Raw genomic sequence first — 14,603 nt, 5'->3', positions numbered from 1 at the left:
AATGACAGGCTGCTCACAGCTTCCCTGGTGCTCAGCTGCATGCAGGTCATGCCCAAGCCTCCTCTCTGGAAGAGGCTGTGCACTGACTCTGGCTACCTGTGAGTCTGAGCATATGTACCTGCTCAGGGGTGAAGAAAGCACAGCAGCTTAGTGTTTAACACCAATAAGTGTTGAAGGAGTGGAAATCTTATTCTCTGCACTACTGTTTTTAAATTGGAGTCTCTCTGCTTTTTACAGCAGCCCAGCCAAATCTCCTTAGCCAGTATTGTCATTACACTGTCAATAAAGACTTTAAAGTTAAGGTCAGGTATTCATTGAGCAGTAACTGCTCTGATAAAGAAAACTGAAGCACTTGTTAGCACCTGTCTTTTTGGCAAAGTCTGTGATTGCTTTGGCTGATGTACCAAGCAAACACAGTATTATTTTATTAGTATTACAGTTCAAGAGCTTATTAAGAGATGTCGGCAAACACCAAACTGTGATTTTTTCAAGAGATGCATTTTTAGGAAAGCTAGTTTGCCTATTTGCATTTCTGTCTTAAAAGTTTCAGTACCATTTGTGTGTCACTAGCCTTGATGATATAAATGAATTATCAGAACATCATCGTTAGCATGCCAGGAAAAGCAAGCTATTGGGTATTTATGAACAATTTGAAGAGAATATATCACTACCATCCATTATACTAATAAAATGAATAATATAAAACCCCAGATAAACAAAAGGCAATCCTCAAAACCACATAAGATAAAAATATTTTTATTCCAAGTACTTTGGTAATTAATAGTATCACTGTGTACAGACAGTTTGCTTCAGTGTACTGGAGACAATAATTGAGTAGTACACTTAGACATCTTAAAAAACACTGCAAACAACACATTTAAGTGGGAACTTTCTTTTTCTTGCTATTTAGATCTGTATCTTGTACAGGTCTTCCTAGCTGTTAGGATTTTGATTAGTTTTACTTAATCTATTGAACACATTTTACTGATAACAGTTTTTCTTAATTTCCATGTGTTTTAACTGATACTCTGAATGACTTTGTCCTTTTTGAGCTCAGGGTAAATGGGTGACTTGAAATCCCCCCTCTTCCCAGTACTCTCTTTGAATAATATGGAGCCAGACTTAAGTCAGCAAAGGTGATAAAATAAACACACACATTTTATTCCCTCTTCTTGATTCTCTGGAAAACTAATGAAGGATCATGTGAGGGAAAGGCTAAGACAATTGGAGTTGTTCAGCCTGGAGAAGAGAAGGCTCCAGGGAGACCTTACTGTGGCCTTCTGATACTTAAAAGGGCTTACAAGAAAGATGGGGCAAACTTTTCAGCAAGCCTGTAGCAATAGGACAAGGAGTAACAGTTTTAAACTAAAAGAGGATAATCTAGATATAAGAAAGAAAATTTTACAATGAGGACTATGAAACACTGGAACAACTCGCACACAGCAGTGATAGATGTCTCAAACCCTGGAAATATTCATAGTCAGGTTGGAAGGGGCTCTGAGCAACCTGATCTAGTTGAAAATGTCCATTCTCATTGCAGAGGAATTTAAAGTAGATGACTTTTAAAGATACTCCCAACCATGACTGTTCTATGAGCCTATGTCTAACTTAGCAGCCCAGAGACAGCGCTGGTTCTTTCTGACATACACAGTTCCTAAAGGGGCTCATAAAGCAACTAACATAGAGTAAAAGATTCCAAAGTCCTGTTTCCATTTCCTTTTTCTCTCCTTGTACAATTTCTGAAAAATTAATTTACTGAGTAGATTAGTATAAATTTGGGCATATTAATGTTTCCTTAGTGAAAAAAAAAAAAAAAATTAAAAAAATTGTCCTGAAGAGGCAAAATGAGAATTTTATACTATAGAAAATCAAGAATTGCATATGTGAATGAGCATTACAGACCTGGCTTTCAACTTTGAAAATGCTGTAAATGTTCTATATTTGATGGGATAATATTTTTATGTACTGACAATTTATTTTACCTCATGGCTAGTGGTGTTAGCGGCTGTCTCTGAGCATTGATATGACTTCATTCTCAATTAATGCGCAGATGGATAGGGTGATTAAAATAGACCTGGAGTGGGGGGAGGGAGAAAGCAGGGGAGAAGTGAACAAACAAAAATAGTATTATTTAAACACTTCCAAAGTAATTTTCTCTGAGACATATATCAAAATGCCTGAGATGTTTTGTGATATGAGAAATTTTTAATTTTGCTTCTTTTGGCCAACCTGCATTTCCTGCCTATATATACACTCAGTTTATGTAACTATATTCTACCTCCCTACATTCCCATCTGCACTATTCTTCAAAAATTCTTCCCCTAAACTATTGTGTAGGATTTATGTGTTCTGTTAAACAGCTGCCAAGTTTTACTCCATAGGCGGCTGCACTTCAGTGGTGGATGAAATTCTTCTTGTAAAGTTATAAAGCATTTTGGGCTCTTTGCAGATGGAAGAACTGACTAAATCAGTGATACGCAACTTGTGTTGCACGTGGCTTTTTTTGGAAGGCACATTTGATAGGAGCTGTTTTGACTTCTTCCTGTGAGGGAACAGGCAGGGTGTTTAGCTGTTCCCTTCCATCTCTCCAAGCAACCAGGAAAGTTGGCTTATGCAGTTATTTCTCTGTACTTTCATGCTCGATAGGAATGCTCTGTAGGATTCTGTATATAGCATTTGATAAAATATATTTTAGAGCCATGTATAATGAAGAAAAGATATATATGTGAGCTATAGCGATGTAACGGATGTTAACGAGTGTATCCTATTGTATCCTATTTGTATTTTCTATCAAAATTATGTTGTTCTGTATTTCTTGGTCCTGGACTGAAGTAATAATGCGGACAATGAAACTTTGGGAGACTATGATGTCATTAAAGCAATATTATGATTTCACTAGAAAGCTGTTGGAAATCAGAACTGAGCTGTTTCCTCAACCTCTACTATCACAGATAACCAGAACACAGTGAGTGTGCATGATGAATGAGCTTACATTTTTAACAGGGAAGCTGTCTTTCTTATGCCACTGACCTATTCACGGAGCAGCTGGCAAATGGCTCTAGTAAAGGCCTCCTGTTCTTTTTACCAACCAAAAAAAATCTATTGTGTATGCAGTCTTTCTAATAGATAGCAGAGATATGTCATTCATATCAATTGGTCTTCTGTATCTCCATGTTTTATTCAGTTCCTGAGTATTATGCTAAAATGCAGTCTGATATTCATCAAGTTTTCAAACACTCCATAACAGCAACTGTAAGTGAAAAATAGCCCCAGAGTCATTACTGCTTTCCTCAATGACCTGGGAGGGGCTGGTTGGCATAGTGTGACTGTGAAACTAGGAGGGAATTAGGAGACACGCTTGGGAGAGGAAAGGAACCTGTAGCATCAGCCTGAAGGTGGTTCATACTTTTCAAAGTACAGGTGTGCAAATGTTAGCGTTTTTCTGCCATCTTTTACATATTTCTTTTCTAATTGGTAGAAACACCCAGAAGTGAGCATAGTGAGGATATTGCCTTCCATTATAATTCTTAGGCTCTTCCTTCCACAACTGCATAAGCAAATTTAATAGCTCGTTATCATCATCAAGACTACAACTTCAGCTAAGCATAGCACAGCACAGTCTTTCAACTGACAGAATGATTGATGTACTATGCATTTAAAATTATAGAAAATAATCTTTTAAGTGATAATTTTATTTAAAATAACTAGCATAACTGGACAGAAAAACTGAGAAATAAACATAGAACAGCAACATATTAAACAAGCAAACAAAATTGATGTCTGAAAGGACAGGTGTCTAAAATTGCCAAATTCTCACTGAAATATGATGGCAGCCCTGAAGATTGCAGCCTGTGTGGATAAGCATTTCAGGGAGACATCCTTGCTGTTTTTATTCATTGATACTGCAACAATGCCTAAGGAACAGCAAGGAGTTTACACCATTGTTGCCAGTACTCACTGAAATCTCTATAAAAAGTCACTGATCTGAAGAGCATACGAGCCAACAAGACAAGATTTAGAAGGAAAGACAAAAGAGATATAATACTCAGTAAGAATGAACATACCCATTTCTGATTCTATTTTTTTCCCCATGAAGTTGTCTCATACAGGTTTCTTTTTTCATTTGTTTTCATCTTATTCAGTCAACACGTGGTGGGCCCAGCACATAATTTCAATGAAATGTCCTTCCAGGCAGAAAATCATCTATTAACAATATTTTGACTATGGAAGAAAAAGAAATATTTGATCTTCTCATCAACATAATGATAATACATCTCGTTTGCAGAGTGTAACTGTATATTAATTCCAGAAAGATTGTAGGCTGCTCTGCAAATGAGTATTTCTGTTCTACAGGCAGTATCGTACTTTTGGAAAAGCTTAATTTCACTCCTCTTCACTAAGCTTCTGAAAAGTCTGTTCATTAGTAAGCCTGAAAATAGGTTTATGAAAGGCTTACAAAGTGAGTAAGCTTTGTGTGGGTCTCCCTATACAAGGAGAAACATTTCATCCTAAAAGCAGATAGAAAAGGTATAAAAGGAGGTGGAAACTGGCTTATTCTTGCTGACCATCTCCTAAGGATGTCATCAAAAGAGTAACATAATTGGTTCCTTTTAATTTTAATAGATTTAAGGTAGCTATTTAAAAACAAGCTAGCTCTTCATAGATTTTTGCCATTTCACTTGCAGAATATTTTCAGATGTGGCCTTAATGACTAAAAGAAACATGTGAGAAGAATTTCTGCTTCCTCTGAGGGTATGTGTCTGTGTGCGCGTGCACATCTGGGTGCATCTGCATCACACATAGAGGCATATTAAAGCCAATTTGGAATTTTTGTGTCAGAATTTTTGCTAATGAAAAATACCACTGTTGTGCAGACATAAAACAAGCTATATTCTGTTGGAAAACTGTACTTTTTTACTGCACAGAAAAAGCAGTTATATTGATTAGACTCTGCAAAAAGAAAGCATATACATCATTTCTTCCAAAATGAAATCTGGGGAGAAAATTCTTTCAGAATGACCTGTGATTTTTTTAATTTTTATTTTTATTCTGATTTAAATATTTTAATGATTTTTCCTTCCTGTAATAAACATTCATTGACTACCATAGTGCTTATAAGTATACCATCTTGATAGTAAATCTCCAAGCTTGCATAAATAAATAAACTTTGTGCACTTCAGCTGGTTTCTTCCCTCTTTTTTACCTTTTTTTGGTACTGTTTTGGGTTTTGAATTTTTCCATTGTAACTTGCTCAGAAGAATAACTGTACTGGGTCATGCCAGAGGTCTTACCTAGCTCAGTATTCTGTCTCCAGCAGTGGTGATAAGTGAGGCACCATTAGTGTGCCAGTAGAAAAATTCCTGTTAAGATTGTTTGCTCGGGGTGAGAAGGGTCATGGAAGGCCATATTTTTTACTATGTAAGTACTTTTCACTTTTTTTTCTTTTCTTTCCTCTAAGAAAAATATGTGTTGTAAAACACATAGCTGCTTAATCCTATACAGGAAAGGCTGTAATTCAGTGAGGTGTCATGGCTAATGAGTGTAGAGTTGGGCTGCAAACATTTCTTTAATTCTTCTTTCATAGAAAATCATTATCAAAAATAGTAAGAGATAAATATTTGTGTCTATCCAGGAGTGATTAGTTGGGACAAATATTACATGAAAATTCCTGAGTAATACTTTGACAGCATTTCTGGATGGTAATATTATTTCCTTCCTTTATTCATTCATTTGTATCTGTCTTTGAGGGTCAGTCATTAAGGGGTTTTTCTCCCTTGTGAAGTAATATTATTTAGGGATAAATATATTAGAACTGTTAGCTTTTCTAATGGAGTCAAGCAAGAGGAAGCATGACATTTTTTAGAGTTACTATTTTTACAATTATGACTAGAGAGATCATCAAATGTCATGGTGAGGAGTTTCTTACATATATTTAAAATAGATAAATAAAATACCATTGATAGGTATTCCAGACAGATTCTGTAAGGAAAACTGAGATGGATGTTTATTTTTATCTATGGTAAATTATAGAACAGCATAAATAGGTGTTAAATGTCATTTTGTGTGTTAAATTGCTGCATTTAGAGCAAGCTGACCAATATGGGTATCAAAATCATAATTAGTACTGATTAATGACTGTATTTATCTTTTTGATGCAAATGTTATTCTTAAATGAAATGTTTTGTTCACAGTAACTACTGCTTTATTTTAAAATATGAGATATGGAAGATGCTCTATTGTGAACTAGGAAACTTCATTCTGCTCTCTATGAGTTATGACTGCATATCAAATTTTAATGAAAAAGGATAAATAAATTGTCTCACAGTTCACCATCATCCACTATATCACTCAGTTCATCCCATATAATATGTAATAAACTGAATGCTTCAATTTTTGGTTTATGTGACCATTTACAACCAGTACTATTGCCTGAGAAATTGTCATCCCACAGTAGTTCACATAACCAGGGAGCAGACTAAAGTTCTGTGCTGTACCTCTTGACTGAAGAACACTGACTTTTTAAAAATCTTTAATTAAAATAAGAATGGCAAAAAGTTGAGGTACATCACTTAAAGAATATTATCAGCAATAGAAGATCTTATTCCTCAGCTCTGTTTTTGACATCATCAGGAGATTTATTTCAAATAGGGAAAAGAAGTCCAAACCAACAAAAGAGGTAATATATACTATAGTAATATAGTTTATGAATGGATTGTTCTATTCAGTTATTTTGTAGTCCGATTAATCCATCTATTGACTATTAATGTTATAATTCTAAGAGACATTTAACACTAAAAAAACTGTAGAAGTAGTTATAGCATCTATTTCTCCAAGAAAACTCTTGAATGTTTCCTGGTGAATTGCAAAGAAATTAGAAAAAGAAAACTGACAAAGCAATTGGGAGGCTAAGCTACTTTTAAAAGTTCTGATTGTAGCAGGAAGAATTTTTTAAGGAAATCTTTATTTTCAACCTTCTTTATATTCATCATACCACTATAGATTGTTCCTCTGTGTGAGGAGACAAAAAGAAATGTCACAGTACTGTTAATAGTCATTGAAAAACTGGGGTAAATGTACTTCTCTGTTATGTACAGCCCAGATAATGAAAGCAAGGAGCACCAGAAGTCCCACTGAAGTTTACTGGATTTGAGTTTACTGATTAAATATCCTTTTCCTGAAGGAGTGCTTTCAAGTAGTTTACTTAATCATGTCATATCTAATGCTGTGAAAGAGATCTACCACAATTCTTATTTAATAATGACATAAAAATTATTACTCACAGGAAGAAACACATATTAAACAGATCTGCTTCACAGAGATTTTTTCCCATATTCTTGTCAGTGGCTTCTACAGAGGCAAGAATGAACAAGGTCCTTTCACTTTGGACAATCTGTGCAGGAGTAGGCGAAAGAAGCATTCCAGAAGGGAACTTTGATGAGATGGCAAAACAGACCTTGATATTTTTGATTCTCTGGAGAGTAGCTGTTTGTCCTACATATCTCACTGCTTTATATGAATAAAGGTTGAAGATACCTTGAGTAAGTCAAAAACCCATGTACAATATGGAATTCTGAGCTATTATCACTTTTTTAACAAAACATGAGCACCTGCTGCTTTAGAATTATTCCCGAGAAGAGCGTTATTCATCTTAGCTCGATTCTAAGAAGATATTTTTACATTATGGATGGTGATGAGTAACAGAAAGGTGCAGAATAGAATGGATTAAAGATCTTTCCTTAATATGAGATGACTGATGGACTGTAAATTAAAATTAAGGGTTTTTTTAACATTCTTTTATGAGTACCAGATTCCCCACACAAAGTATGAAGATAATATTGTAGTAGCTCCAGAGATCTAAAATTTTGGGAGGTTTTGCATTTGAGTTCAATTTTTAAAATAAATTAATTTTTAGGATGAGATAACCACCTTTACCCTGGCTCATAAAGGAGTAATAGTTACATAACACTACTTAACTCCCTTGTGCATGTATGCATCTCTCTCACTACTTTTTGTACCTGCTAGCCAATTTTAACCAAATTTAATGGCTGGGTAGAAGTGAATTTCCTTTTTTTAACATCCTCACAGAAAAATATTCTGAATCTCAAGATAAATCTTAATTAGGTACCAGAGAGATCATGCCAGCATGTACTACCAGGAACCTCCACACTAGGGAAAATCCAGTCAAATTTGCACATCATAAATGCATGAGGGTCCAAAGCTTGAGAGTTGAAACTAACATTTATGAGCTTTGTTGCTTATGTTGCTATATATATATAGCACATTTATTATGAATTTCCTTAATTTTGATGACTTCTTAATGTTTCAGAGTATTTTTTCAGAACTATGTGTTTAAAATACTAGTTAGACCCAAATGAACACAATTACTGAAGGTAATGGGAGATAAATCTTGTCTGAGCCACTTAATGTAGAATTGTTTCTTCCTTTTTATTAGTGTTCCTTATTATTGAAATGAATTTTACCTAAATGAGAGAAAAAAAATTCATTGCAATGGATCATGTTTCTACACTCATGAATTGCTTCTCAAAAGTCCATAATTTTCTTAAATGTATTCATTATTCTAAACCACACATTAGATCAATTTTCTGAACAATACCTCCTGCCTAGGTTGAGAAGGGTAACTTTTAAAAGGTTTGTGTGCAAAATTGGAACTGTGCTGGCTGAAGTTCAATCTGTGGTCTTAATACAAACTCTGAAATACTGCCCTCCTAGACTGTTATTCCATGCTATCTTAAACTGTGGTGCTTCAAGTAGACTCTCAATAAAGAGTTCATTTATTCATGTATTAGAAAAATGTGATTGAAAAGAGTTGTGAGCTCCATCTGGTTGTTCCATAGTCCCATTAACTATATTGGACTTTATCCTGAGGTTTTCTTCTGCTCCAGCACTAGCTTTTAAAATTCCAGCATCTCAGGTGGCTAACCATATGTGTTCTTAATGAGACAGGAAGTTAATTACCCATCTAATTTCTTTTAAAAATTCCCTTGCTTTCACTGAAGAAGCCTCACAATTCTATCTCCTTGCATGTCCTATAGCTCCATTAGTGATGGAGATTTGGTGCTCTACATTTCTGAAACTAACAAGTGGGAGTCGGCAGGAATGTATTTGTGCATTATCCTGCAGAGGTTTCAAAGGCTTGCACTGAACATGACCATATAGCAGCAGAAAATGTTACCTGGAGAAACTGATGATCTAAAGAAAAACTGCAGAGTAAACCAGGAAGAAGAGAGTGAACATAGTTTTCAGTAGATATTTAGCTTCACTTAAAACATTTTGAAAACATTTTCTTCTAGAGACAACTTTCACTACTTCATGAAAGCCATCTAAAAGTTGGCTTTAAAAGATTTTATTTAAACATGAGAGCTCAAAGTCTCATGAAGTCTCTTGGGACAGATTTCAAATGTTTGGATGAAGGCAGTCAAAATTTGAGGATCCCAAATTCAGGGATCCTCAAATTTTGGATTCGGGGCCATTATCATCAATAGAACAAATGGATTGCTTCCAGGACATAAATTTTCTGACGTGTCTTAGAGTTTATTTCCTGATATATGAGTTACATTTCAGAAGTGTATCTTTCCCACTACTCACTATAAAGCCCATTTTAGGTATAGTCTTCCAGTTCTAATTCCTGGGCAGCTGAAGTTTAATGAAAACAATGCATGAAGAATGAATTCACATGCACATATTTTCAAGATATTGGAATTATTTCTCTTCTATCTCAGATCTCTGTCACTATCAGGGAAAAAAGAGATAACAGATTATTATAATACATACTATTTTTATTTTAATAATAATAATATTAACAATAATAGTCTTAATAATAATGATATATGCAGCCTTTAGAAAAATGAATTTGTGTTCCTAGTATTAGACACAATCTCTATTAAGGGTCATATTGCAGAACTTAGTAAGACAATAAGCCAGTAGCCAATGTTCTGCATAAATAATGAGCCAAATCAAAATCAGTCATGCATCTAATTGGGACATTTGTACTACACTGCTTGAGGCATAGAATACTTTTTTATGCTCGATATGTGCTTGGCAAAATTAATCAGATAATCTACTCTCAGTCTCATCTCTATTTTCTGAAACTCTTTGTGGCACTACATAAGGGTAAGATATCATTTCTGCTGACAGTGGTCTTTAACCTGTTTTGTTAAAAAACAGGTTTTCAAAAAAGGAGATAGCTATGTCATTCAAGACAATAAATAACCACAAAGGAGATTTTGCGAATATTATAACTTTAAAAAGTATCCATGTCTAGGGAGGAGGAACGATACTGGTGATCCAGGCCCTCTTTCTAGCTTTTCTGATGGTTGACCATAGCCATATTTCTGGCTCTTTTTGTGCCTTAGTCTCCTCCTTTATAAAATAAATGATAAAATATTCATCTTTGCATTACTTTGATGTCTGCTGACAGATATCTTTCATAAGCCCAAGAGATTGTTTTCAAAATATAGCTTTTATTGAGGACGCAGTGAAATATGAGGAAAGCCTGGCAATGGGACTAAAATCCTGTCAAGTTCCAGGTCCAGAGCTGGTTAGGGCAAAACACTATAAACAGAACCAAAAAAGTAGTGTTTTAGGAAGATAAAATAGCAATTTTAATTCTTAAACAATATACTATCATAAAAAAATTCTTACCACATCTCATGCCTAAGAAGGCCAGGGTCCAACAGAGTCCCTGGCTCAATTCATCCATCACCTGTGGTCATTCACACCTGTGAATTATTTGGCAGCTTCCTTTCATGATGCCTTCTTCCCCTGTGGGCCACGTCAGAAAGGAGATGTGGAGACATCACGAAGCAGAACAACACCCTGAAGCTTTTTGAACCTTGTTGCAGCTCACGTGAAAAGGACATATTTGATGACTTGCGAAGGACCCTTTCTTTATGTTCAGAGGACAGCATGACCTGGTCATATGACAGGATATGGATGGGAGATATGTAATGGGAAAAATTCTTGCTAATAATAAAACAGGTGAATGAACAAACATAGCAGAGGAGGAACCACAATATGTAATCCTTGAGACATCTCCTGCAAGGTCTGTGCATCTATATGAGCTGTACCACCCTAAACTACCGAAAACATGGTACTGCAGAAGACCCTTGTACACTCTTTGTTGTAGTATTCTTATCTATGTTTGTCATAGAAACAGAAAGGATTCTTTTTTAACTCAGGAGAGAAAAGGTACTGTGTCCAGAAGAGTTCCTTTGGGGAACCGGATTTCAAGACTCACTAAAGGAGAAAAGATACTGAAGAGAATATTTCTGAATACTAGCATGTATTGGTTATAGCTAAGGCAGGCATTAGTTTTTGGAATTTAGCCTGATAGTTATTGTACAATAACGAAGGACTCTGCACAAATATCAGTTTGCTGAAGTGTTAAGCAGAGCTCTTTGGGGGAAAATTTTCAACCAAGCACTCTAGACCCAATTGAAATGAAAAAGTACAGTCTTTCAAAGTGGCTGTTATGGTGCTTGAATTTGTTGGAGAATATAGTGGATCTCTCTCCAAATTATACAAACTTTTCATGGGACAAGAAGACCATCAGATCCAGCTATAAGTTCTTTCCTGGGATGGGTTTAGTGTGCTTACACTATCCCTGTGTTTCAGAAAAGCTCTAATAATTCCCTTTGCATATCCTTTCAGCCCCTGAAGACATATAAACACTTCTCGGTCTGGGCCATCACCGAAGTTTTTATGGGTAAGGTCAAGACGAATAAAACAGGCTGTAACCTAAACCTTCTTTAACATTGATGTTGACTGAAACCCCTTCTGAGATTTTAAAAAAGTTTTATTAACTTTCTCAAGTTTGCTGTTTTTCATGGTTGTCTGACTTCTTAGTAGAGCAGATAAATCTCTTCCATGGAAAACTGACATACTACAAGAGACTATTCTTGCAGTGTTTCTGATTTGGCTGGCATGACTATAACTCAGTCATGTTTGAATGCCAGTTTGTAACTCCTTTAAAGTTGTGGCTTTGGGAAATCAGGCTGGCTGTAAAATCCTCTTACATTATATGCAGCAGTCACAGGCAATTAAACAGTTAAACTTGATCCCTACCTAGAGAAAACCAGAATATTCCCCACAGCAAGTTAGTTGCTCAGTGGTCTTGTCCCTGGGCCAGCGTGTCCTGGGACATGGTTTTAAAGTAACTCTTTGGAAAAACGCCCTGTTTTGGATGAGTAAAAAATATCAGCATAAAAAATTTAAGTCTCAGTTTTATCCAGCTCAGTTCTGATCTGCGTATGAAGTTGCATTAACAGTACTTAAAAGAGATATAACAAAAATATTACAAGGGTCCAAAACTGGATAGTTACCAGCAGCTTTTCTTTTCTGACTAAGAGAAAAACTCAAGCGATTATAAAGCCATCAGAAAGATGATCTATGTTTGGCAAAAATAAGGTGACAAAGCTTAGAGGATTGATATAAAATTGACAAACAAGATAAGGATATGACATCAGTTTAATTTTCTCATGGAATGCAGAAATAAACATTCTAGAACTAAACAATGAGCATAATTATGGTGAATTCATTAGGGTCATGCCTATAGTTGATTTGCTATTTAGCTGGCAAATCCAAGCTGAAGAGAAAAGTCTGTCTAAAAATAATCAAGTGTTTAATATTAAAAGAAACAACTTGTAATGAGTTTGTGAAATTATAATATTAAAATATTTTGGTTTTAATATTAAAATATTTGGTCAGTTACTTAACTTTATTCAGGAAACCTCAAGAAAGAGTCTCAGAAGTAACTCAAATCAAAAATAAAACTGTAAAAATTTGATATACCTCTTCCTTGAAATTCCAATGGTAAGTCCTCTTGGATTTCATTGTCACCTAGTGTTAATTTTATACAAGTGTATTTTCACTGATTTCATCTCTGCTTCAAGTTGTTCTTTCATCAGAGTTAAATGATACTCAAAGTTGCACCTGTAATATTAATAAAAAATACTTAATTATTCCAAACATGCACACCAGTTTGTGGCCGTTACTCTAGGATTTCCTTTTCAACATATAACAGTTTTTTTGGTTTTCAGTTAATATCACCACCTTTATGTCAGAAGTAAGAAAGTTTCTATTGCTCTGATAAATCTTAAAATGCTTCAGCTTAAACTTCTAGGATGCATTGGAGCTAGTACTGTTGTTCTTACTGAGTAAGGTTTTTTCCCTTCCCACTGTTCAACCATAACTGTCATATCCAGAAGTCTGTCTTTATGCTGCTGGTTTTATTCTAAACTTTGGTAAGTTTTACCTCAGATGATCACTGAGATTTTTAACAAGATCTGTAATAATACCTGAAGTAAATCCTACGCAATTTTCAATTTAGAGGATTAAAAGTTATTAAGTTGTGATACCTAAATCCTTGGTCAGCTCTGCTTCTCTTGTTGGAGACAAGTTTGTGAACGTGACCAATGAACAAAATGAATGCTGGTTAGCAATAAAAGTATTTTGATTAGCATCACAGGTATGCACAACTTAGGAATATACTGATCATTTCTCTCTATTTGGCAAACGTCATGTGGAAAGCAGACAAATTTTGTGGGGATATTTACTGCTAAGAGAAGTTTTTCCTGTGGGTTATGGATAGAATGGGAAAAGTATAAAAGTCTTGGGGGAAAGTATAAAAATAATTGAATTAATATCGTATTGAAGAGTAGTAATGGCTGATATCTTTTGGAAAGTATGGAGAGGTCTGACATTTAAATTGAAAATAGTTTTTGAGTGATGATGACACAGGAAAATGTTCATTACTGGGAAGGGGTGGTGTTAGGGTCAAACCTGATATTCAGAACCCTGATCTTCTATGTCTGAAACACAGACATCAGATTTCCAGATAAGAAAAAAGGGTTGCAATGCTTCCATCATTACATAATGTAAGGCCAAGGGACTGGATGAAAATTTAAGGTGCATAACTAAATGGAAAGGTATAGGTCTGTATTGACTATAAAGGAGCAAGAAAAATCAAAATCTGCTGGTTTTCAATCTTGAATATGTTTTGATAATAACACTTGCTTCAGAGTAAAAATTTTAATTTTATTATAGCTCCAGTGAGCCATCTTAAGGATCATCTACCTCTTATTTTGACAAAATTTTTTGAGCTTAGCATTCTAGTTGTAGGACAACCTTTTGATTTCAAAGATTTAAACTGTTGCCATAGACTCTAGACATCTTTGTATTGCCTTGCAAATTCTTTCATCACTGGTCATGGTGACAGGGTCTATGGCAGCATAGCTTTGACTTATGATGTCACTTGTGCCTTACATCACTAAAAGTTCTCACAAGATTTATGCTCTTATAATTCGCTCTCACCTTTTGAATGCTCACTTCTTCATCATTGTTAGACCAAGGGGAGAGGGAAAAAGTAGTTAACTAAACCTAAACTGAATGTTAGTGTATTTTTAATAAGTTTTTCCTTTCAAAAAAAATCCAACTTGAAGAATTTGAAAAAGTAATATATAGGTAGTTCACAGAAACATTCTTACCTTTGATCATGAATGTGTAAGTGAAAAAGAACGCATGCCACACAGTTACATTTTTCTTCATGTTAGAGGTCAAAAAGGGTAGGAAAACTGCTTTTTCAT

At 35.0% G+C, this 14,603-nt stretch overlaps 1 protein-coding gene across 2 annotated transcripts in view; it reads left to right on the top strand.

Moving 5' to 3' along the window:
- LOC129117638 (uncharacterized) overlaps nt 1-14,603 on the top strand; it is a 375,689-nt gene that overhangs the window by 117,762 nt on the left and 243,324 nt on the right. For both annotated transcript variants that reach the window (XR_013180864.1, XM_077173394.1), the window contains exon 9: nt 11,671-11,725. Coding sequence is in view for 1 of the 2 variants with exons in the window: in XM_077173394.1 (XP_077029509.1) it covers nt 11,722-11,725 (4 nt within the window). In the remaining variant the exon portion in view is untranslated. The remainder of the gene's footprint in view (nt 1-11,670; nt 11,726-14,603) is intronic.

This window comes from Agelaius phoeniceus, chromosome 2, assembly GCF_051311805.1.
Source record: "Agelaius phoeniceus isolate bAgePho1 chromosome 2, bAgePho1.hap1, whole genome shotgun sequence".
Taxonomy (NCBI): domain Eukaryota; kingdom Metazoa; phylum Chordata; class Aves; order Passeriformes; family Icteridae; genus Agelaius; species Agelaius phoeniceus.
Note: the sequence above shows the minus strand (reverse complement) of the source record. Positions and strands in the feature narration are given on the sequence as shown.